The 25,899-nt window shown below is 40.7% G+C and overlaps 2 protein-coding genes across 7 annotated transcripts in view; both read left to right on the top strand.

Moving 5' to 3' along the window:
• The window catches only part of LOC127955185 (CREB-binding protein-like), a 37,453-nt gene extending 19,342 nt beyond the window's left edge, over window positions 1-18,111 (top strand). Inside the window, exons 10-30 of one of the 5 annotated variants that reach the window (XM_052553440.1) lie at window positions 41-103; window positions 625-749; window positions 998-1,177; window positions 2,496-2,819; window positions 2,911-3,087; window positions 3,918-4,095; window positions 4,182-4,300; window positions 7,352-7,591; window positions 8,115-8,203; window positions 9,744-9,884; window positions 9,975-10,031; window positions 11,820-11,897; window positions 11,979-12,046; window positions 12,126-12,276; window positions 12,386-12,532; window positions 13,148-13,261; window positions 13,523-13,688; window positions 13,793-13,960; window positions 14,042-14,203; window positions 14,297-14,578; window positions 14,874-18,111. In XM_052553440.1, the coding sequence (XP_052409400.1) occupies window positions 41-103; window positions 625-749; window positions 998-1,177; window positions 2,496-2,819; window positions 2,911-3,087; window positions 3,918-4,095; window positions 4,182-4,300; window positions 7,352-7,591; window positions 8,115-8,203; window positions 9,744-9,884; window positions 9,975-10,031; window positions 11,820-11,897; window positions 11,979-12,046; window positions 12,126-12,276; window positions 12,386-12,532; window positions 13,148-13,261; window positions 13,523-13,688; window positions 13,793-13,960; window positions 14,042-14,203; window positions 14,297-14,578; window positions 14,874-17,114 (5,270 nt within the window). In that variant the 3' untranslated portion in view covers window positions 17,115-18,111. Of the gene's footprint in view, window positions 1-40; window positions 104-624; window positions 750-997; window positions 1,178-2,492; window positions 2,820-2,910; window positions 3,088-3,917; window positions 4,096-4,181; window positions 4,301-7,351; window positions 7,592-8,114; window positions 8,204-9,743; window positions 9,885-9,974; window positions 10,032-11,819; window positions 11,898-11,978; window positions 12,047-12,125; window positions 12,277-12,385; window positions 12,533-13,147; window positions 13,262-13,522; window positions 13,689-13,792; window positions 13,961-14,041; window positions 14,204-14,296; window positions 14,579-14,873 lie in introns of all 5 variants that reach the window. The other 4 variants (XM_052553443.1, XM_052553442.1, XM_052553441.1 and 1 more) reach the window with 4 other exon arrangements.
• Window positions 1-25,899, top strand: part of LOC127955336 (butyrophilin subfamily 1 member A1-like) — a 270,064-nt gene that overhangs the window by 52,348 nt on the left and 191,817 nt on the right. The gene's annotated exons all lie outside the window — the stretch shown is intronic.

The following is a 25,899-nucleotide window of genomic DNA, read 5'->3' as shown; positions in this document are numbered from 1 at the left end:
GTGTTTCCCTGGCTGCTCAAAATATGTCTTATTTCCTCAGATGGACCTGTTCCTATGTCCAATGTGCCAAATCAGTTGATGGCCCGGATGCAGGTCCCTCAAGGTATGGTTTTTCATTCTGCATACACTCATACAGTACCGTTCAAAAATGACACCCATCCATTATAAAAGAAGTCCATGTGGCTTCAGGGGGGTAAAGGCCTTGTAAAGAGATGAGTTTGTGTATATTCATATTTACAACTTTATAAACTTTAATCTCCTTTCTCGTTCACGAGAGAGTGGTGTCCAACGTATGACGTAGCGTAAGCTCTGGTGAGAATATGCTAGTCTCGCAAGAAACAAGTTTTGTTTACAGCAAAGGAGAACAAGTGTCCTCTTGGCTTATATCGAAATCCTCTGCCATTTTTTCTATACAAAGTCCTTTGTTAACCCCCCGGAGTTGTGTGGACCTCTTCTATAATGGATTCTTTATGGCAGGATGGGAATACCATTTCATGTTGACTTGGGTGGGTCAAAAGCAGTCATACTGGTAGCACAGAAAATACTCAGAAGCTTCAATCTCCCTTTGAACAGCAAAGCTCTTCTCCTTTTTATTTTAACGTGTTTATTCATCATGTTGTTCAGGAATGGGACAGTTCAACCCCGTGACCATGCAGAACGTGCAGATGTCCCAGTCACCGGTGGGAGCTCCTCGGGCTGCGTCCCCTATGACCCACCCTCCTCAGATGGGCATGGGTGCTGTTCCACAGGTGAGCTTCAAAATGCGGTTCCAGTTCTGGAATTTTACTGTAACAGTGTATTTTTGGTTAGATTTAAATGTTTTCTTAGTTTTAAGTTATTTATAGTCAACATTGTTCTTGAGTTGTGTGCCATTTTGGATTTCCCTCAACAAAAACATATTTCACTCATAAGTAAATTGATCAATAGCTTTATCATGTCATGTTGTGCCAAAATTAGTTTTGTGGCTCAAATCTAATTTCCCTCCATTCTTTTGCAGAGGGGTATGTCTCCCTCTCGGATGCAGCAGACACCAGCCATGATGGGAGGCCATCCTAACATGGTGGGCCAGCCGCCCAACCAGAACCAGTTCATGAACCAGACGCCATTCCCAACCTCAGCCGGAGGCATGAATGTGAATGTAAACCCGGCCCAGCAATCAGGACAGACTGTCCCACAGGTGAGGAGTAAGAAACTTCACAACTTCACCGTGGTTTCATTGTTATTTGGCTGTTTTTCCATAGAGATTAAAAAAAAGTTAGAACTAAACCAACCAGCTATGAGGAAAATCACAACATTGCAAAACCTTTATTTGAAGCAAAAAAAAAGTATTTGAAAATCTTTCTGAAACACAAGGTACAAGACTTGGTTACTTAATGACTTTAAAGAGGGAAAGAACTGCAATCCCAAAGTAAAAATTTAGAAATGTAAAAATATTTATTTAAAGTTGTTTAAAATAAACTTAGAGCAAAAGAAATGTAGAGCATGCAATGAAGTATGTTGTCAGTGAATTCATGAAGTTACCAAAAAGGCGATTTAGAAAGCTGCCTTAAAACTGTGCATGTATGTAAGTATTAAGAGTAGAGTCTCATTTACGAACATGTCTCTGAAATGCAGTGGTTTTCAAAACTGTCCTGGAGCAGCAGTATTGTCTCCCTCATCTAACACACCTGATTCAGCTCCTCTGCTCATTATAGAGACTTTAAGACCTGAGGTGAGCCAGAAAAGGTAAAGATTTGTGAGAAAATAGGATGCGTGTCAGATCTGAGTCACATTCAGCAGCAGCAGCTCTTAAAGCAGCCAAAAAACCTTAATAACATGCCTGTTAATCAAAAAAACTAAAGAAAAAGAGCAAATAAGCCACTTTTGTAGCTTTAAGGATTCATCTAGATTTAATTTAGAATTTAGTGTTTGATGACTTCCTTCAATTTCTGTATATCTCCTACTTGTTGAAGGACACAAGTTAATAAGGCATTTATTATGTTGGCTTTATGTGAAGATTGTTTTAAGGAAACAATTTGAAGATTGAATGTGAATTATCAAATTAATCATGGCTAATATGAGAAAAATTTTCAGTTATTTAATTATTTTTTACAGCACTAATATTTTTTAGTTCAAAATATTCATATTTAGAAACAAAGTGTGGTAAGACAGACTTGATTGTCATTAGCAGTGCTTCATGGGAGGTACGTTCCCATTTTGGTGCTATTTGCCCACACATGCCTCTCTGGTGGAGTTTTCTTTGCAGAATTATGGGTAATGTAGTTTTTCAACAGCTTTTCTGCTGTGACATGTTTGAATAATGGTGCCTGGTGGCCTCAGCATAATCATATAGCATTGATTAACAACCTCAGAGCTCTTTAAAGGTTTATGAGTTAACAATCTTTTTTCCCAATGGAGAACACAAATGTTTTTATTTCCGGGACCCGTCTGTTGAACTCTAGTGTAGATTGATGTGCTGTGTCTGAGTCAGAATGCCCTCCATCTCTCTGCAGCAGCAGCCGAACGCTAACCTGACCCTGAATTCTGTGGGCCCTCTGGGCTCCCAATCCGCCCTGTGCTCCACCCCTCCTCCGCCCTCCGCCTCCACCCCAGCAGCTGCCGCTAGCCTACAGCCACTCCAGACCCAGCCTTCCACGCCGGCCTCGGCCGGGGGCCACGTCACGCCCACCCACATCCCCAGTGGCTTGCCTCGCCCTCCCTCAGTCCTGGGCTCCTCTCCTGCCCCCTCCCAGCCACTCACGCCCCTGCAGTCCCAGCCAGAGCCCTCCCTGCAGATGCAGCAGCCCACCTCTGTGCAAGCGCAGCAGCCCAGCACTCCGGTGAGGATCGCCTGAAAAACACAGCCTTGTTTGCAGTTGTATGCCATGACACCCTTAAACTCATGTTCTTCCTCGTTTGTCTGTTTGTTAGCTCTCTCAGATGGCCGCTAGCGTTGATAATAGAGTCCCCACACCTGCATCTGTGAAAGAGGCCCACTCCCAGCATGCTTTGCCACCTGACTACCCTGCTGCCGAACTCAAAACCGAGCATCAAGACGACGAGCAGGACTATGAGTCTGGGAAAAAGCAGCCTGATCTCAAGATGGAGGTGTGACATTGTTGAAACCAAACTTACAATTGGCTGGTTCAGCAATTCTTGACTTTATTTGGTTGTGTTTTCTGAGAGTTTTACGCTATCGCTCAAAAGTAAGAAATTTAGTGCTGGTAAGAAATTAATATTTTTGTTCAGCAATGGTGCTTTAAATCTATCAAAAGTTACAGTAAAAGCATTTATGATGTAAAAAAATATATATTTCAAATAAATGCTGTTATTTTTAGTTTATATTCATCAAAGAATCCTGAAAAACAATTATGGTTTCTTCAAAAATATAAAGCAGCACAACTTTTTTGACATTGATAAAAAATAAATAACTATTGGGCTGCAAATCAGCGTATTATGCTTTAGATTTCTGAAGGATCATGTGACATAGACTGTAGTAATGCTGCTGAAAATTTTAGCTTTGATCACAGGAATAAGTTACATTTAATAAAATGTAAAATAGAAAACAATTATTTTACATAATATAATATTTCATATTACTTTTTTATATTGTATTTCTGAGCAAATGCTGTCTTGAGCAGAAGAGACTTTCAAAAACAAAATCTTACTGACACCAAACTTTTGAACGATACTGTATTTCATAGAAATAGAGATTTCATTCTCATTCATTTTCATTGATTTGTAGATATTCACTTTCTCTGTGTTATATTGACATTTATATAACTGAATTAATCTGAAACTGTTCAACTGATTTTGTCTCCAGTTTTATTTCAGTTAATGCTAGTTTTAATGCTCTTCTCTTGTTTCACAAGATTTAATACTCAACTTATGACACAGTCTCTAGTAAACATCTAAACGTAATTCATTTTCTTCATTAGGATGAAGATGTCAAACCTCCTGAAGTTAAAGAGCAGCCAGAGTCTGTAGAAGCTAAGCAGGAACAGATGGAGACGGAGGAGAAGAAACCAGAGATAAAGACCGAGCCAAAAGAGGAGGAATTGTCCAGCACCAACAGCACTACACCATCCAGTCAATCCGCCCAGTCTCGCAGGAAAAGTACAGACCATTTTCTGAAAACATTGAAACCATATTCAATCATTTCTGCAATTTGATTAGTCGCATAACATGATGATTTGTTACAGTTTTCAAGCCAGAGGAGCTCAGGCAGGCGCTGATGCCTACATTAGAAGCTCTGTATCGTCAAGACCCAGAGTCCTTGCCTTTCCGCCAGCCAGTGGATCCCACTCTACTGGGCATCCCGGTAAACCCCATACACCTATTTACTGGGCTGATATTTTATGGGTATCTCTTCAAATGTTCTAAATATATTAGAAAACAAACTTGTATTTTGAAAAAAAAAAAAAATTGCTGTTGATTTGGCCTAGTAAACCTAACGATGTTGATAGTTGTTCCAATTCCGATACTAGTATCGGAAATATCTCCGATACGTCAACAAATTCTGGCATCGGCGAGTACATGAACCCATATACCGATCCGATACCATTTTCTTAAACAAGACCTAGTTATGACCGCTAGCTTTGCCTAACCTCTGCACGTTTCTTCTTCACTGCTCAGAATGCATTGCAAACACAGAAAATTGTGCTGTTGCAACAAGCAACCCCCGTTTGGATCAGCGAAGAAGAAATGAAAACGCGTTAGCAGCACTGATCTATATATGACTGGATCGCTCATCGCGTTCTAAACTGCTAACAGATAGTGAAGCCGCTTCTATATTATAGATCAGTGGTTAGCAGTATGTCTCTTTAGTACCGGTAGTTACCGACTCCCGAGTATATTCGGTACCCGCAGCTGCGTTCAGTCGCTTCTGTGTTAGTCTAAGCGCAGGGCTCCAGGCAGTAGCTGAATATTTGTTAGTGTCTGTGAATATTATACTGCAAAATACTATTTATATATTACTCCTGCAAATTCTACATCTCTGTGGGTGACGGGCGCAGATGCGCGGAAGCTCGCTGTTTTGTAGTCTCTGCCGTGTGTCACAATATGAGGACACAAACGCATAAACCATCACTTCATGAGAATTTACCGTTTCATTTGAGAAAACTTTCATATCAAAAACACAGACACTCAAAGATCTTCATGGCGAGTAAATTGACAATATATTAAGCTACTGTTGTAGCCTACAGTAGATTTAGCTATGTCTCTATGTAGTAATAATAATACGTCTCTATTAATGATGATAATTATGCCCAGACGGTTGCTTGTTTTTAACTTTTGTTGTAAAGAGATTATCTGATTAATATATCATATATATCTAGATTTATTTGTTGCAGTTTTTTATACAGTTATATTGTAAAACTAAAATACCTTTTTTAGTTTGCGTTGTTAGATTTTTGGCTGCATTTGAAGTTCTTTTTCGCATAAGAAAGTAAATAATACTGTCAAATTTGTCAGATAATAAAAATACTGTAATGAGTACAGTAGTTCACCATGTATTTGTTCATGTTTTATTAAGGGATCAGTCTGAAGCACACCATAAAATAATTTTAGCAATTTACACAGGGCTAGTAGTTTATACAGCTGTATATACAGATACACCCCCAGGTATCGGATCAGTACTCTGTATCGGCCGATACCCTGAGCCCAGGTATCGGAATCGGTATCGGGAAGAGAAAAAGGGTATCAGAACATCTCTAGATGTTGAGCTAAAATATATCATTATAAACTTTCCATACAGTCAGCAAATACAGGTGCTGGTCATATAATTAGAGTATCATCAAAAAGTTGATTTATTTCACTAATTCCATTCAAAAAGTTTAACTTGTATATTATATTCATTCATTAAACACAGACTAATATATTTCAAATTTTAATTTCTTTTAATTTTGATGATTATAACTGACAACTGAGGAAAATCTCTAATTCAGTATCTCAGAAAATTTGAATATAATTTAAGACCAATACAAAGAAAGGATTTTTAGAAAAGGGATTAGGATTTTCTAAAATTAGGATTTTCTTGGCCAACTGAAAAGTATGAACATGAACAGTATGAGCATGTACAGCACTCGGTACTTAGTTGGGGCTCCTTTTGTCTGAATTACTGCAGCAATGCAGCGTGGCATGGAGTCGATCAGTCTGTGGCACTGCTCAGGTGTTATGAGAGCCCAGGTTGCTCTGATAGTGGCCTTCAGCTCTTCTGCATTCTTGGGTCTGGCATATCGCATCTTCCTCTTCACAATACCCCTTAGATTTTCTGTGGTGTTAAGGTCAGGTAAGTTTGCTGGCCAATTGAGAACAGGGATACCATGGTCCTTAAACCAGGTATTGGTAGCTTTGGCACTGTGTGCAGGTGAAGCATGAAGTACTCTAAAACTTCCTGGTATACGGCTGCGTTGACCTTGGACCTCAGAAAACAAAGTGGACCAACACCAGCAGATGACATGGCAGCCCAAACCATCACTGACTGTGGAAACTTTACACTGGACCTCAGGCAACATGGATTGTGTGCCTCTCCTCTCTTCCCCCAGACTCTGGCACCCTGATTTTCAAAGGAAATGCAAAATTTACTTACATCAGAGAACATAACTTTTGACCAAACTTTGGACCAATCAGCAGCAGTCCAGTCCTTGTTGTCTTTAGCCCAGGCGAGACGCTTCTGACGCTGTCTGTTGTTTAACAGTGGCTTGACACAAGGAATGCGACAGCTGAAACCCATGTCTTGCATACGTCTGTCCGTAGTGGTTCTTGAAGCACTGACTCCAGCTGCAGTCCACTCTTTGTGAATCTCCCCCACATTTTTTAATGGGTTTTGTTTCACAATCCTCTCCAGAGTGTGGTTATCCCTATTGCTTGTACACATCTTTTCCTTCCCTTCGCCTCTCTATTAATGTGCTTGGACACAGATCTCTGTGAACAGCCAGCCTATTTTGCAATGAACTTTTGTGTCTTGCCCTCCTTGTGCAAGGTGTCAATGGTCGTCTTTCGGACAACTGTCAAGTCAGCAGTCTTCCTCATGATTGTGTAGTCTACAGAACTAGACTGAGAGACCATTTAAAGGCTTCACAGGTGTTTTGAGTTAATTGATTAGTGTGGCACCAGGTGTCTTCAATATTGAACCTTTTCACAATATTCTAACTTTCCTTAGTTGCCAGTTATAATCATCAAAATTAAAAGAAATAAACATTTGAAATATATCAGTCTGTGTGTACTGAATGAATATAATATAGAAGTTTCACTTTTTGAATAGAATTAATAAAATCATCTTTTTGATGATATTCTAATTATATGACCGGCACCTGTATGTTGCAGGGCAGTGTTATCACCATGTATTTGATTTTTCTTTTCTTTTTTTCAGGACTACTTTGACATTGTAAAGAACCCAATCGACCTTTCCACTATCAAGAGGAAGCTAGACACGGGACAGTACCAGGAGCCCTGGCAGTATGTCGACGACATCTGGCTGATGTTCAACAATGCCTGGCTCTACAACCGCAAAACATCTCGAGTGTACAAGTACTGCTCGAAGCTGTCCGAGGTGTTCGAGCAGGAAATTGACCCTGTCATGCAAAGTCTGCGATACTGCTGTGGGCGCAAGGTGAGAACTGGAGCTTCTTCCTCCAGGAAAAGAGTGGTTAGCTTAAGTGAATGCTTCAAATGAGCTCAAACTCCATTAACCTGAAACTGAGAGCATCTCTGAAGTGCAACTCAATGTTGTTATTATTAACTACAATATAAACAGTTAAAAAAGTTTTTGGTTCCAGCCAAAATCTTTTTTTTTGGTGTGCCAAAACCAACACTTAATCAATATATTTAAGTCAGTGCTGTTTCAGTGCATGAATACAATTGTAAAGCATTTATACCTCGCCTTCCATCCTAAAATCGCAATACAAATTTTTTTTTTTACATTTGATATAAAACAAAGTCTGAGCTTTTAAACTGTCAGTTTTATAACTATTATCAAATTATAATTTTGAAAACTTTAGTAAATCTGTAATTTCTGTCAGGTTTCATTTGACAGCCACAGTTTATATTAAATTTTTTCAACAAGTTGGATTGAAAACTTAATTCTGTTTGTTAAAAAGCCTGGAACTTGAATTGCTTTTTCTCTGTCTCCACAGTACGAGTTTTCACCTCAGACGCTTTGCTGCTATGGCAAACAGCTCTGTACAATCTCCAGAGACGGCACATATTACAGCTACCAAAACAGGTAACCCTTGACATGATCAGTGGTGTGAGAAATGAGAAGGCCATTAATGACTTTCCGAGTGGGACTGTGATGCACTGAGATCAGGCTTGTGATTTTTACCACTCAGTTAACTAAAAGTTGTTTGCACCTAATAAACAGTCATAAAAACAAGCTCAAAGGTTAAGCGTCTTGCTTAAGGTTAAATTGGTGATACTTTGTGGGTCAAGCCTCGATCTCCAACCCACCAGCACACTAGTGTTTGTGTAAATCCTGAAAACTGTTCTTTAGGGCTGCACATTTAATCAGAATAAAACCAAAATATGACTTCACAATTTTTACAGAACTGCAACCCTGTAAATCACAGTTTTTATCTTAAAAAATCACCCCAAAAATATTATAGCCTTAATTGTCATGCTATTAAAAATAGTATGCCTGGAAAAGCTCTGGTGCATCACTTTTCTATAACTGACATTAGTGAATGTTTTAGGGCTTTGCAAATCTCATCAGTAAAGACGCTTCTGTAATTAGAAGTATATCTCCAGCACGTTCGTTCAGATCAGGGTTGCCAGGTTTTCACAACAAATCTTGCCCAGTTGCTTCTGAAAGCTAGTCCAAAACTAGCCCAGTCGTGTTTTCCGGGAGGTTCCCTGGTAAAAAATTGCTTCCCGTGATTAAAATATGCATTTTTTTTTTTATCAGGTTTGCCTTTGTAAAATTAGCATTTTAGGGGCTAAATATCACGTTATTTGTATTGGGGTCGATTAGACATGCGGACATGAAAAACAACCACAGACTTGGCAACACCAGTTGGAATTTACAACACAGAGCCGAAATTCACTGATTCACTGACAATCTATACAAAATCGATGTTAAAATCGCAAGCGATTCTTTGTCAATTTTGAAAGCGATTTTGTGTTAGTTGTCAGTAGATTTCGGCTCTGTGTAGTAACTGCCGCTCCACCTGAATCAGTGTTGCCAAGTCTGCGATTGTTTTTCATGTCCGCGGTTTGAAGCAATCCCAATACCAATAACGTGATATTTATCCCCTAAAATGCGAATTTTACCAGGGCAACCCTTCCAAAAAATGTATATTTTAACCCCGGGGAGGAATTTTTATTGCGACTAGCAATTGGGCTAGTTTTGGACTCGTTTTAAGAAGCAACTGGGCAGGATTTGTTGTGAAAACCTAGCAACCCTGATCTGAACGCACGTGCTGGAGAAATACTTCTAATTACAGGAGCATCTTTACTGATGAGATGCGCATGAAAATCGCATTCGATTTTTTGCACAGCCCTAGCATGTTTCTCATCTCCATCACATTGTCTTCCTTTCTGTTTCATGCCTTTAATTTGTTCTTAAAGTCAACCAGAAAAGGCATGTAGTTACTTTCTAGTGCATGAAAAGACCATCTTGTAGTCATCCATAATTATAGTTTGAATGCTAACCTGTGCTCTGCCTTGGCCTGTTTGCTGTGTGTCGATCTCTGCCCGACCCTGTGTTCTTCGCTCTTGTGCTGCTCTCCGTGTGCCGGTTTGCCTGTGCTCTTGTGTGCTGGCCCCAGTTCACCCAAATATGGCCTTGTTGCCGACAGGTATCACTTCTGTGAGAAGTGCTTCAACGAGATTCAGGGCGACAGTGTCACCCTGGGAGACGACCCAGCCCAGCCGCAGACGTACGTATCTGCCGCCCAGAAGGCTTTGAGGTTTTACTTCTGTTAAATTACACAGTTTATCTTTCAGTTGTGCACGTATGAAGGTGCGGTGTAGAATTTATCTTATATATCTCTCTGCAGTATGATATCAAAGGAGCAGTTTGAAAAGAAGAAAAATGACATGTTGGACCCTGAGCCGTAAGACCATTTTAATGCGTTTAATTATTTTTCTCCAATGAGGTTTAGATTATATACAGAATGATGTCTTTATAGTATGTATAATAATGCATATATATATACAGTCTTGTTCAAAATAATAGCAGTACAATGTGACTAACCAGAATAATCAAGGTTTTTAGTATATTTTTTATTGCTACGTGGCAAACAAGTTACCAGTAGGTTCAGTAGATTCTCAGAAAACAAATGAGACCCAGCATTCATGATATGCACGCTCTTAAGGCTGTGCAATTGGGCAATTAGTTGAATTAGTTGAAAGGGGTGTGTTCAAAAAAATAGCAGTGTGGCATTCAATCACTGAGGTCATCAATTTTGTGAAGAAACAGGTGTGAATCAGGTGGCCCCTATTTAAGGATGAAGCCAACACTTGTTGAACATGCATTTGAAAGCTGAGGAAAATGGGTCGTTCAAGACATTGTTCAGAAGAACAGCGTACTTTGATTAAAAAGTTGATTAGAGAGGGGAAAACCTATAAAGAGGTGCAAAAAATGATAGGCTGTTCAGCTAAAATGATCTCCAATGCCTTAAAATGGAGAGCAAAACCAGAGAGACGTGGAAGAAAACGGAAGACAACCATCAAAATGGATAGAAGAATAACCAGAATGGCAAAGGCTAAGCCAATGATCACCTCCAGGATGATCAAAGACAGTCTGGAGTTACCTGTAAGTACTGTGACAGTTAGAAGACGTCTGTGTGAAGCTAATCTATTTTCAAGAATCCCCCGCAAAGTCCCTCTGTTAAAAAAAAGGCATGTGCAGAAGAGGTTACAATTTGCCAAAGAACACATCAACTGGCCTAAAGAGAAATGGAGGAACATTTTGTGGACTGATGAGAGTAAAATTGTTCTTTTTGGGTCCAAGGGCCACAGGCAGTTTGTGAGACGACCCCCAAACTCTGAATTCAAGCCACAGTACACAGTGAAGACAGTGAAGCATGGAGGTGCAAGCATCATGATATGGGCATGTTTCTCCTACTATGGTGTTGGGCCTATTTATCGCATACCAGGGATCATGGATCAGTTTGCATATGTTAAAATACTTGAAGAGGTCATGTTGCCCTATGCTGAAGAGGACATGCCCTTGAAATGGTTGTTTCAACAAGACAATGACCCAAAACACACTAGTAAACGGGCAAAGTCTTGGTTCCAAACCAACAAAATTAATGTTATGGAGTGGCCAGCCCAATCTCCAGACCTTAATCCAATTGAGAACTTGTGGGGTGATATCAAAAATGCTGTTTCTGAAGCAAAACCAAGAAATGTGAATGAATTGTGGAATGTTGTTAAAGAATCATGGAGTGGAATAACAGCTGAGAGGTGCCACAAGTTGGTTGACTCCATGCCACACAGATGTCAAGCAGTTTTAAAAAACTGTGGTCATACAACTAAATATTAGTTTAGTGATTCACAGGATTGCTAAATCCCAGAAAAAAAAATGTTTGTACAAAATAGTTTTGAGTTTGTACAGTCAAAGGTAGACACTGCTATTTTTTTGAACACACCCCTTTCAACTAATTGCCCAATTGCACAGCCTTAAGAGCGTGCATATCATGAATGCTGGGTCTTGTTTGTTTTCTGACAATCTACTGAACCTACTGGTAACTTGTTTGCCACGTAGCAATAAAAAATATACTAAAAACCTTGATTATTCTGGTTAGTCACATTGTACTGCTATTATTTTGAACAAGACTGTATATATAAAAGTTAACATGTTTGTCGAAGTTGGGTTTTTAACACCTTTTGTCTAACAGCTTTGTTGAATGTAAAGACTGTGGTCGGAAGATGCATCAAATCTGTGTACTGCATTATGACGTCATCTGGCCATCAGGGTAGGCATCCCGCTATTCTCCTGATATTTAGCAGGACATGACATGATCCTACAACTGCTTTGTCTCTTCTTCCTTTAACAGTTTCATCTGTGACAACTGCCTGAAGAAGTCAGGGAAAACGAGAAAGGAAAACAAGTTTTCTGCCAAAAGTGAGTGCTTTTGACACATCTTGATTGTCTCGGTCTATTGCAGAGGGAAGTTAGTAACCCTCTGTGTTTTTCTGATCAGGGTTGCAGAGCACAAGACTGGGGTCATACATAGAGGACCGAGTGAACAAGTACTTGAAGAGGCAGAATCACCCTGAGGCCGGAGAGGTGTTTGTGCGGGTGGTCGCCAGCTCTGATAAGACTGTGGAGATCAAACCTGGGATGAAATCCAGGTAATTTAATGTAGAAGTAAACTGGTTCAGTTTTGATTTCATGTTGACAAAGTCTGGCATGTACCTGAATTGACAGGAGCTGATGTTGCATCACGTCATTTCTCTGCAGGTTTGTTGACTCAGGAGAGATGTCAGAAAGCTTTCCCTACAGAACCAAAGCACTTTTTGCATTTGAGGAGATTGATGGAGTCGATGTGTGTTTCTTCGGCATGCACGTTCAGGAATACGGATCTGAGTGTCCCTTTCCTAACACCAGGTATCATGCAAATACTGATCAATGGGGAAAAAGTATTATGTATATATACTTTTTTACTAGTGGGTACAGGACACTACAGTTAATTAATGTAAGTGAGGATTGCGAAATAAACTGAGAAATTATACGCCAAAATTCTTTAAACCGTGGACAGTCATTAAGTCTAGGGGTTGCCCGACTACGTATTGATTAGTTGATTGTTGATTGTAATCAATTACATTCCTTTCTATCAGCTATCTAACTTTATCAAGATGAATTTGTTCTGACACAGTTTAACTATGAGTTTTTGTCATATTTTATTACCATATCGTAAAGTATAGAGAATAAACTGTGATAATGTAAAATGTTGAAGGTGTCTGAAGATTTTGGTTTGACTCTATTTAATAAAGTCAACCAGCTAACATTATACATACCCTTTTGGTTTCTGTACCCAATATAAAAAAATAAATACAATGCTATAAAAAAGCTGTATCAGCATTCTGTATCGGCAAGTACCAGAAATAAAAGTATCGTATCGGGTGAGAACTGAAAAAGTGGTATCGGTGCATCCCTAGAAAAAGGGATATTGTCTTGAACAGACTTAACTGACTGATTGTCTTATTTGACTTCTCTTTCCAGACGGGTATACATATCATATCTTGACAGTATTCACTTCTTCAAGCCTCGGATGCTAAGAACCGCAGTTTACCATGAAATCCTCATCGGTTATTTGGAGTATGTTAAGAAACTTGGGTATGTACCACCTTGAAGTTTAAAATCGTTTCTTTAAGATTATGTGTGTAATTGTTTTTAGTGTTAAAATACTTGCTTTCTCAAATCTCAGCTTAAAATGACGAGTACACAATAAATAAACCATTCATAAGCTGTTGGTCCAACAAAAAATAAACCGGGAAACTTGTTTAAAAGTCTTTATTTTTCACTTCACCATTAAATGCTTTTGTGATCTAATTGGTAGGGTTATACACTAATGGATTTGATTTTTCCCACCTACAGGTATGTGACTGGCCATATTTGGGCCTGCCCACCTAGTGAAGGAGATGACTACATCTTCCACTGTCACCCTTCTGATCAGAAGATTCCCAAGCCTAAAAGACTGCAGGAGTGGTACCGCAAAATGCTGGACAAAGCCTTTGCAGAAAGAATACTCCATGACTATAAAGTATGCCAATACTGAATTTGTTTTTTATTGATACGTCTGTTAGTTTTCTTTCACAACAGGTTAATGTCACACTTACACAGATATGACTCACTTGTGCTATGCAGGACATATTTAAGCAGGCCACAGAGGACCGGCTTACAAGTGCCAATGAGCTGCCCTATTTCGAGGGTGATTTCTGGCCTAATGTTCTAGAGGAAAGCATCAAGGAGCTGGAGCAAGAGGAGGAGGAAAGGAAGAAGGAGGAGAATACAGCCACCGTTGAGACAACAGAGGTTAGTCAGAGAGTCAAACGGTGTGAATGAGTGTTTAGTGTAGTCTGTAGCCATTTTTAAAAATAGTGTTTTCTTCCACAGGGAACCCAAGTTGACAGCAAGAATGCCAAAAAGAAGAACAATAAAAAGACCAATAAAAATAAGAGCAGCATGAGCCGCGCAAACAAAAAGAAGCCTGGGATGCCGAATGTAGCTAATGACCTGTCCCAGAAGCTGTATGCAACAATGGAGAAGCACAAAGAGGTTGGACCTGACCATTTTGCTTTCTTGAATACCATTTATTTCACTTGGTGTGCCAAGTACTTACCAGAACCCCTCTTGCTTCCTAAAATCCAGGTCTTCTTCGTGATCCACCTGCATGCTGGTCCAATGATCAACACCCTGCCTCCGATCATGGATCCTGACCCGCTGCTGACCTGCGATCTGATGGACGGCCGTGATGCCTTCCTGACACTGGCCAGGGACAAGCACTGGGAGTTCAGTTCCCTACGCCGCTGCAAATGGAGCTCTATGTGCATGCTGGTGGAGCTACACAATCAGGGCCATGACCGATTTGTGTACACTTGCAACGTATGCAAGCACCACGTAGAGACACGCTGGCATTGCACCGTTTGCGAGGTCAGTCTTCTATTTGTGGCTTTGACAGAGCTGTTTAGTCTGTTGCCATTGTTTGCAATCCAACAGATGTTTTGTAAAAACCGACACTACTATTTTATCACAAATTTATTAAGATATAAATAAGGTTTAAACTAGAATGTTGCAGGTTCAAACCTCTCAAGGAGCGAACCTTGCTTGACAACTGTTTCTCCAACAGAGAATGTAACACCAATCTCCAGTCATACAACAGTGAATTAACATTCTGTGCTAGGAATGTCCAGAAGATTATATCAATTATTTTTCTGATTTCTTTCAGGACTTTGATCTATGCATTAACTGCTACAACTCCAAGGGCCATGAGCACCAAATGGTGAAGTGGGGTTTGGGCCTGGACGACGACAGCAACAACCAGGGCGGTGAAGCCAACAAGAGCCCACAGGAGAGTCGACGCCTCAGCATCCAACGCTGCATCCAGTCGCTGGTGCATGCCTGCCAGTGCCGCAATGCCAACTGTTCTCTGCCATCTTGTCAGAAGATGAAGCGTGTAGTGCAGCATACCAAGGGCTGCAAGCGCAAGACCAACGGAGGCTGCCCCGTTTGCAAGCAACTCATCGCGTTGTGCTGCTACCATGCCAAGCACTGCCAGGAGAACAAGTGCCCCGTGCCCTTCTGTCTCAATATCAAGCACAAGTTGCGGCAGCAGCAGATTCAGCAGCGGCTGCAGCAGGCACAGATGATGCGCCGGCGAATGGCACTCATGCAGGGCAGAGGAATGCCTTCCAGTCTGCCCTCCCCAACTACCTCAGGAGGTCCAGGGACGCCCAACTCTCAGCAGCTACAGCAGCCTAACACGCCTCAGACCTCGCAGCCATTAGCCAACCAGCCCCAGCAGACGCATCCGAATGTGGCTGGAATGGTGCAGACCTTCCCCAACCAACCACCTACACCAGGACCGCAGGGTAAGCCAGGCCCGCAGTCCTCGCCTCTGCCCCAGCAGCAGTCACCCCTGCCCATGCCGCCTCAACAACAGCCCCAGCCCTCTCCGCAGCAACAGCAGGCTTTGAAGGTTGCGAAACAAATAGAAATGATGACCAAAGTTCAGCAGCAGCAACAACAACAGCAGCAGCAGCAAGACTACAGGATGAATATGAACGTGAATGGCATGCCGATGAACCAACCTCGTATGATGACCCCCATGCAAATGATGGCACCTCGTGGTCCTCAGATGGTTCAGAACATGCAGCCTGGCCAGTGGCCAGCTGGGATGCAAGGGTCCATGCAGAATCCGCAGGCGCCTCCGCCACAGCAAGTGCCACCGCAGCAGATGGCCATGGCCCCGCAGCAGTCTCAGGTAGCGCAGACACCGCAACAGGCGCAAATGATGCAGCGCGCCATGATGCAGCAACAGCAGCAGCCACGACAGATGCAGTCAGTCATGCCGCCCCAACAGGCGCAGCCACAAGCCCCGCAGCAACAAGGCATGCAGCAAAGAGGGTTGACCAGCAGCATTGCTCCAGGAGCACTGCAGGATCTGCTGCGCACATTAAAATCACCAAGTTCCCCTCAGCAGCAACAGCAGGTCCTCAATATCCTCAAGTCGAACCCGCATCTCATGGCCGCGTTTATCAAACAGCGGACGGCGAAATACCAAGCCAGCCAACCGCAGCAGCAGAACCCGCAGGCCATGCTCGCAGGTCAGCCAGGGATGCAGAACATGGCTGCGATGCAAACAGGCCCCGTTCAGAGACCCGTCATGCCGCCTCAGCAGCCTCAGCCAGCCGCCACCCAAGCCATGGGTGCCCTCGGATCCCAGGGACAAATGATGAACCCTGCGCACAATGGAAACCAGCAGCTTTTCCGCAGGCAACTAATGCGCATGCAGCAGCAACAACAGGGAGCGATGCCTCCAGGACAAGGAAGATTCCCGCAACCTCAAGGCCCGGCCAGTTACTCGCAAATCCGCATGCAGCAGCAGATGTCCATGCAAGGAGGCACTGGGCCAATGGGTCAGATGCCGCAAATGGCTCAGATGGGCCAGACTGGGATGAGCATGGACGCCCAGCAAAACATGCTGCAACAGCGCATGATGCAGCAGCAGCAGCAACAACAGCAGCAGCAACAGATGCTGAAGCAGCAAATGGGATCACCGGCACAGGCTGCTTCCATGAGTCCCCAGCCCCACATGCTTGCAGGACAGCCGCAGGGAGCTCACCTGTCCGGACAGGCCATGGCCAACGTGCTGGGCAACCAAGTGAGGTCGCCTGCACCTGTGCAATCGCCCCGTCCCCCGTCCCAACAGCCGCCACATTCCAGCCCGTCCCCGCGCATGCAGCCCCTGCCGTCGCCTCAGCACGCCACCCTGCACTCTGGCGTGTCCCACCCCAGCCTGGCGGGACCCATGTCCGGCCCCATGGACCAGGCTCACCTGTGCACACCCGAACAGAATGCAATGCTTCCGCAGCTGAACACGCCAAACCGTGGAGGGCTGACCAACGACTTGAGTATGGTTGGGGACACCACGGGAGACACGTTAGAGAAGTTTGTCGAGGGATTGTAGCATTAAGAGACGTTCTTTTTGAAAAGAGAGGTGTGTTTTCTACACAAATAATTTGAGAAGACGACTAAATGAACTAATAGGTTTACACAACCAATGGTCTGCTTTTTCTTCCTTGTTGGAGGGATTGAAATTACTGTGTAAAGAGCAGAATCACAAAGGGTTTTTTTTCTGGGAGGGTTGTCAGACCGGCCGAATTGCAGTCCTGGTCTACGAGTTACATTTTTAATTGTTTTGTTTTCATTGTTTTTTCGGGGAGGGGGTTATTTTGAGCTTATGGACTTTTTAAATGGAATTTCTCAAGGCAAAATATTTGATTTTATTATTGAAGACTTTCGTTTTGTATGTTTGCAAACTGAATTGCGTTTTTGTTTATTTTTTTTGTGTTTTGTGAGTGTGTGTGCGTGTTTAAGGGACTGTAAGATACTCGGTGTGGAATTAGGATCAGGATCAATCCTTATTCCTGTCTAATATGTATTCACATTTACCAGGTTTGGTAAAGGACACGCCGCCTTTTTCTCTCCAAACTGTGGAGTTTGTACAGAGGACCTGTATTCATTTGTACAGAAAGGAGCTTGGATACTGCGCACACGCATACACACACACACACAAACGTGAGCAAATTGTGAAAGTTGCTCTTATTTTTCAAGGTGCCCAAATGCATTAATTTATTGGCCTGGATTCAGTAGTTGTCTCTTGTAGGAAGATGTTCCTGTTTTCTCGTTTGATCTCTGAAACATCAATGATGTCCCCTCCACCTCGCGTATGAGGCCGGAGCTTCATCTGACTGCTGATTTGTTCAAAGAGTTCTTCAATCAACCTCTTTTGTTTTTCCTCTCATGAAACTTGAATTGAAGGTGAACAAATCTTTAATGTAAATCATGCAGCTTGATGACATACTGTAAATAAAAGGAAAAAAGATTGAGATCGCTGTATAAACTGGTTAAGAACTTGTTTCGTACTTATATACCATATTGTTAAATAAACTGTGTGCAACAGATGTGATGCTTCTGGTGAGTTCGATTTGCATGTTCGCAAAATTCTGATCTTAGCAAAGTTTTAAATGAACACCTGACTGACTGTTTTTTACATAAAGCCAGTGTAGTTTTAATGTACCAGAACATTACATTAGAAATGTAATGATCAGATTTACTGTTTAATTGCAACTGAAAATGTGTAGCTAGTTCAACGAACTGGCTGTTTTACATATCTTCAGCGTCAGATTGCAGTGTGTGCTCTGCACTGGCTTCACTGCACCTCCTGGAGCCTGAGAGATGCAACTGCAGTTTAGAGCCCTTGTACTGCAATTCACCATTTCTATGCGCATTCCGACATTTGATTAACATTGTGAAATATGCCATTATAAATATTTTGTGAAAATAATGTTGTTACATTCTAAATTTGGCCTCTTTATAGTTTGTTCTTTGCAATAAGTGTAATAGGATGACCGCAATCTTCCCTTCTAGAGAAATCCTAGACTCTTGCACACTGACGCTGTCTGAAGAGTGATGATAGAAAATCACAGAAACTGAGGTATGTGTCTTCACTTACTTAAAAATGCTTTGTCTTGCAGATACTACATTTATGCGAGATGTCAAAAACTTTGCCCCTCTCTGGCGATTATTACTAATCATTTACTAAAAATTGATGGACAGTATCATTTGTTTTACATGAAAGTCCATGTCTGCCTCACAAGGGGAAAATTGAATTTGTTTTATATTCAAGGTTCAGTTGGAACTGACATGAATATAACTTTTTGTCAATTTAGAATTGTCATGGTCAAGTTTAAATTGAAGTTAAACTGAAGTTTAAATTGACGCATAATTTTTTTTAATTACAGGTGCTGGTCATATAATTAGAATATCATCAAAAAGTTGATTTCACTAATTCCATTCAGAAAGTGAAACTTGTATATTATATTCATTACGCACAGACTGATATATTTCAAATGTTTATTTCTTTTAATTTTGATAATTATAACTGACAACTAAGGAAAATTCAAAATTTTCCTTTCCCAAATTTTCCTTAAGACCAAAAATGATTTTTTGAAATCTTGGCCAACTGAAAAGTATGAACATGAAAAGTATGAGCATGTACAGCACTCGGTACTTAGTTGGGGCTCCTTTTGTCTGAATTACTGCAGCAATGCGGCATGGCATGGAGTTGATCAGTCTGTGGCACTGCTCAGGTGTTATGAGAGCCCAGGTTGCTCTGATAGTGGCCTTCAGCTCTTCTGCATTCTTGTGTCTGGCATATTGCATCTTCCTCTTCACAATACGCCATAGATTTTCTATTGGGTTAAGTTCAGGTGAATTTGCTGGCCATAAGAATCAAAGAACAGGGATACCATGGTCCTTAAACCAGGTACTGGTAGCTTTGGCACTGTGTGCAGGTGCCAAGTCCTGTTGGAAAATGAAATCTGCATCTCCATAAAGTTGGTCAGCAGCAGGAAGCATGAAGTACTCTAAAACTGCCTGGAATATGGCTGCGTTGACCTTGGACCTCAGAAAACACAATGGACCAACACCAGCAGATGACATGGACCCCAAACCATCACTGACTGGAAACTTTATACTGGACCTCAGGCAACATGGATTGTGTGCCTCTCATCTCTTCCTCCAGACTCTGATATCCATGCAAAATGTACTTTGATCATAACTTTGGACCAAACTTTGGACCACTAAGCAGCAGTCCAGTCCTTTTTGTCTTTAGCCCAGGCGAGACGCTTCTGATGCTGCCTGTTGTTCAAGACTGTCTTGTCACAAGGAATGCGACAGCTGAAACCCATGTCTCGTATACGTCTGTGTGTAGTGGTTCTTGAAGCACCGACTCCAGCTGCAGTCCACTCTTTGTGAATCTCCCACACATTTTTTAATGGGTTTTGTTTCACAATCCTCTCCAGAGTGTGGTTATCCCTATTGCTTGTACACTTTTTTTTTTCTACCACATCTTTTGCTTCCCTTTGCCCCTCTCTATTAAAGTGCTTGGACACAGAGCTCTGTGAACAGCCAGCCTCTTTTGCATTGACCTTTTGTGTCTTGCTCTCCTTGTGCAAAGTGTCAATGGTCATCTTTTGGACAACTGTCAAGTCAGCAGTCTTCCCCATGATTGTGTAGCCTACAGAACTAGAATGAGAGACCATTTAAAGGACTTTGCAGGTGTTTTGAGTTAATTAGCTGATATAGACTGTGGCACCAGGTGTCTTCAACATTGAACCTTTTCACAATATTCTAATTTTCTGAGATTATGAATTTGCGATTTTCTTTAGTTGTCAGTTATAATCATCAAAATTAAAAGAAATAAACATTTGAAATATCAGTCTGTTTGTAATGAATGAATATAATATACAAGATTCACTTTTTGAATGGAATTAGTGAAATGAATCAACTTGATGATGATATTCTAATTATATGACCAGCACCTGTAGGTGGGAGCCCATGTCTGCCTCACAAAGAGAATTGATTTTTAAGTTCTAAAATATTCAGGGTTCAGTTGGAATTGACATACCAAGTCGTAACAATGACAATCTAAATTGCAAAGTTATATTCATGATATAAAAGATTTAAATTGATGCATCAAATTTTATATCAATTATAAGTTCTCAATTTTTGACAAAATGCCTTTGTATCTCATGATTTTGAAACCGTAATGTCGACTCTTCATCTCATAACCATAACCACAGCATGTTTCTTGTGTGGCAGAAATGGGTTTACAGCTGTGAGTCAGTTATCTTTATTTACACACATGGTCAAAATAATCACCTGCCTAATAATCACTTGATGTGCACACACATCTTATCCATAATTTCCAAGTCCAAGTTGTATAAAATGACATGCTTATTGGATTTAATGCATATCATGTGATGTGTATTTGTGTAACGAGGGAGGGTGTGGCCTAAGGAGATCAACACCCTATATCAAGGTGTGCATAATTATTAGGCAGATTCTTCTCCTCAGGAAAAATGGGCCAAAAAGAGATTTAACTGAATCTCAAAAGTCAAAAATTATAAAAAGTCTTTCACAGGGATGCAGCACTCTTGAAAGATCTAAGATATTGGGGCATGATCACGGAACCATCAAACGCTTTGTTGCAAAAAGTCAACATAGTCGCAAGAAACGTGTCGAGAAGAAAAGATGCAAATTAACCACCAAAGATTTGAGAAGAATAAAACATGAAGCTACCAGGAATCCATTGTCCTCCAGTGCTGCCGTATAATACAACGGCAACCTACCTGGAGTGTAAAGAAGTATGAGGTGTTCAATTCTCGGAGACATGGCCAAGTTAAGAAAGGCTGAAACCCGACTACATCTGAACAACACATAAGTTGAAACGTCAAGAATGGGCCAAGAAATATCTGAAGACAGATTTTCAAAAGATTTTGTGGACTGATGAGATGAGTGACTCTTGACGAACCATATGGATGGGCCTGTGGTTGGATTGATAACGGACACCAAGCTCCCCTTTGAAACTGATGCCAGCAAGGTGGATGTGGGATACTGGTATGGGCAGGTATTATTAAAGATGAGCTAGTTTGACCTTTGCGGGTTGAAAATGGACTCAAAATCAATTCCCAGACCTACTGCCAATTTTTAGAAGACCCTTTCTTCAAGCAGTGGTACAAGGGAAAAAGTCTGCATCTTTCAAGAAGACTTTGATTTTTATGCAAGACAACGCTCCATCACCTGCATCAAAGTACTCCACTGCATGGCTGGCCAGTAAAGGCCTTAAAGACATGGCCTCCTTCTTCACCTGACTTAAACCCTATTGAGAACTTTTGGGCCCTTCTTAATCAGGAAACTTACAGTTGAGGTAAACCGTACACCTCTCTGAACAGTGTCTGGGAGGCTGTGGTCGCAGCTGCAAACAGTTGATTCTGATCAGATCAAAAGCTGAAGGACTTGTGACTGTTACGAAAAGAAGGGTGGCTGTATTGGTCACTGAGGTTTTCTTCTTGAAATTTTAGAAATGTTTATTTGTAAATTGAGTGTATTATTCTCACTTTAACAGGTGAAAATAAACAAACGAGATGGGAAAGTCTTTTTTCATTTAGTTGCATAATTCTGCACACTAATAGTTGACTAATAATGGTGTACATGTAGATTCTCTTAAAAACGCCAAAACTTCACTTTTACTAAAATGTTCAGATTTTAGGGTTTGTTGATACTTTGGATTGACCAAGAGCACTATAGTTGTACAATAACAAAGTTAATCCTCAAAAATACTGCTGTTTTTAAATGCAGGTGTCACTCTTGAGTTCTCAGTGTGTACGTGACCTCGTGCTCGTTGTGTTCCGGAGCACAAGCGCGGTGAACAGGGAAACGGTCCATTTGTGTTGGCGCTAAACAATTTAATTTGAAAATGTGTCTACGTTATATTTGCCTTATTTTGGAGGGTAAGTCCAGCAAAATAAACTAACAATTGTGGCAGTATTTCTTTTCACAGATATTAAACGGCGAAATACCAATAAGACTAAAAATGTCTAAAACGAGAATGAAAAAAGCACTTTCTATAGATTCACATAAATGTTTATAATATAAGGGATAGTTCACCCAAAGATTTGATCCGTTTTGTCTGAACTGTCTGAAAATCCAGAGTCAAGCACTGCAGCATTTAAGCAGGTTTTTTTTTTTCCTGATTTCTAACAGTAACGTGAACTAAAATCCATCAGCCTTTACCTCCATCAGCGTCACGGATCTCATTATGTGCTCATCATCATGGCGTCACTGCGCCTCCTGCTGTCTGAATGACGCGACTGCAGCTCAGGCGCAGTTCTCCTGGATTCCTGTTTCATTTCAACGAGCTGGACATGATCACGTTTTATTTAGGAAAGACGGCTTTGCATTCGAGTTTATGAAATTGTTATTTTTGTTCAAACTAAGCAATCTCAGGTACAGTTAGTCATAGCTTATCTATGCATGTTTGTTTTATTTTCATCCAACTTTAATTCACACATGAAAAAATTACTGAAACAATAGACTGAATGTGAATCAGTTCAAAGAGGAAAAAAAAAGACAAGACATATTAATATTTAACAGAAAATGTTTTCCCTGGTATCATTCATTATCTTGCATCTTTCAATGTAAATTCAGGAGTGCAACTATAGCAACACAAACTACTGAATTGATTAATGTATTGTTTTATCATTGGATGGACAGACAAATCTCAGTCATATCAGCTGTAAAACATGACTCCCAACAAAACCACAATGTCACACCTGCACAACGATTCTCAAGTCTTCATAAAAACAATGTTTGTTTGTGTTTAGAGTGCAATGATGACCTCTGTGGTGCTGGAAGCCCCCTCTGTGCATCGATGCATGGCTCTAATAAAGACACAACAAGTCCATCAGGCTGAACTCCAGCACAGGTGTCAGTGTTTCTCCAGAGCTTGAGTGAGGAGCTGATTGAGCCACGAGATCATCGGACGAGGGTCCTGGTTCAGGCCAGCGGTGATTATGGCATTGTCAGAAATCTGGAACGTAAAAAAAAAAACATTTAGCTTTTAATTAGAAATAGTATTGAGATGAAAGAGTGGTGGAAACTCTTTCTTTAACTGCTCGAGGAGAAGCTGTGCCAGCTCAGGGATTGAGTCCTTCAGTGCATGAAGCTTCTTGATCAGATCATGTCTGGAAACAAATCTTTAATGTTACATATATTATACAAGTACAGTATGCTTTATTTGAGCTCAAACAGCTGATTCACAACATCACAATAATCCACATAATTCCAGTCCATCTATAACATCTTCTGTTTTTATGGACTGTAGCCTCACATTTTGTCCTGAAGCAATGGTTTAAAGACATAATTTTGAGTAACTTCTGAGTCACTGATTCCAAACTTCGTTCAGTCTGATATTCAGTTAAGAGATCTGAAAGAAGGGACGGTGTGAGTCAATGAAAGGATTTGTACACCAATAAAAGTTTAAAACCAATTTTATAAAAAACTGGAAGCTTGTACAGGGAGACTAGGAGTAATATGTTCACGTTAAGAGTCTAGCAGCAGGGTTTTGAACTTTTGGCAAATGAGAAATATATGACTGGCTGTTTCCCTTCTATAATCCATTGCAGTAGTCAAGTCTTGATTATATCAAAATATGGATCACAGTTTCAAGGCCTTTAAATGTCAAAACTTGATTTCATATTTGCTAGAAACTTGACTTTCCAACATAATTTATCTGTTTGTCCAGTTTTAGAGAGCTGTCAATATACACACCTAAGTTTTAAACAGTTGTTTTGACGCAAGGTGACAGAACCTAAATTTATCTGTGCTGTACCCCTGGCTACACTGGAACTGAAAATTATAGTTTCTGTTCATTTTACATTTTCATTTAAATGTAAAAATTAGAAGCCAACCATGTTTTAAGTGCAAAGACGTCCATAAGATGTTCTAAACCTTTGTTTCCAGCCAAGACTTGGAGAAACTTGTTCATGCCTGTATCACCAGCAGGGTGGACTACTGTAAAGGTCTCCTCACCGTTCTTCCCAAAAAGACCATTAGACAGCTGCAGCTCATCCAGAACGCTGCTGCCAGGATTCTGACTAGAACCAGAAAATCTGAGCACATCACACCAGTACTCAGGTCCTTACACTGGCTTCCAGTTACATTTAGGATTGATTTTAAAGTACTTTTACTCATATATAAGTCACTAAATAACCTAGGACTGAAATACTTTGCAGATATGTTCACAGAATATAAACCTATCAGAGCACTCAGATCACTAGGATCGAGTCAGTTAGAAATACCAAGGGTTCACACAAAACAAGGGGAATCTGCTTTTAGTTACTATGATGCCCGCAGTTGGAATCAGCTTCCAGAAGAGATCAGATGTGCTAAAACACTAGTCACATTTAAATCTAGACTTAAAACTCATCTGTTTAGCTGTGCATTTATTGAATGAGCACTGTGCAATATCTGAACTGATTGCACTATATTTTCACTTTTTTTTTTTATTTAAAATCATCTTCTGTTTTAAATTCATTTTAAATAAGTAAATTTGTATACATTTTTGTAAAAGTTTTAAAATTGCTGGTTTTATTATTTTTATTATTTTTCTTCATTATTATTTTACTTTCTTTTATGTAAAGCACTTTGAATTACCATTGTGTACTAAATGTGCTATTTAAATAAACTTGCCTTGCCTGCCTAAACCATTTTCATGTGACAGTGGCAAATACATTTGTATTAGCAAGTGGAAAAACATTATTATATTTTTTTGAAAATATTTCCCAAAGAAATCATATAAAGAGAATAAAACGGGCAAGGATGGAGCCTTGAGGCACACCACACAGATGAGCAGGCCCCAGTATTCACTACCATGCTTCTTCCAGTCAGATCAGATTTAAACCACTTCAGGACTTTCCTCTGAACCCTCACAAACTCCTCCAGCTGTGAGAGCATCACTCAGTGATCAACTGGATCAAAAGTACATGTTCAGCAAATGTTTATTTTTTGGGTGAACTTCCTTAGAGACACGTCAGGAATACAGTATTGTTCAAAATAATAGCAGTACAATGTGACTAACCAGAATAATCAAGGTTTTTAGTATATTTTTTATTGCTACGTGGCAAACAAGTTACCAGTAGGTTCAGTAGATTGTCAGAAAACAAACAAGACCCAGCATTCATGATATGCACGCTCTTAAGGCTGTGCAATTGGGCAATTAGTTGAAAGGGGTGTGTTCAAAAAAATAGCAGTGTCTACCTTTGACTGTACAAACTCAAAACTATTTTGTACAAACATTTTTTTTTCTGGGATTTAGCAATCCTGTGAATCACTAAACTAATATTTAG

Source organism: Carassius gibelio, chromosome A3 (assembly GCF_023724105.1).
Source record: "Carassius gibelio isolate Cgi1373 ecotype wild population from Czech Republic chromosome A3, carGib1.2-hapl.c, whole genome shotgun sequence".
In the NCBI taxonomy this organism is placed as follows: Eukaryota; Metazoa; Chordata; class Actinopteri; order Cypriniformes; family Cyprinidae; genus Carassius; species Carassius gibelio.
The sequence above is the reverse complement of the archived record's forward strand: the minus strand, read 5'-3'. Positions and strand labels throughout refer to the sequence as shown.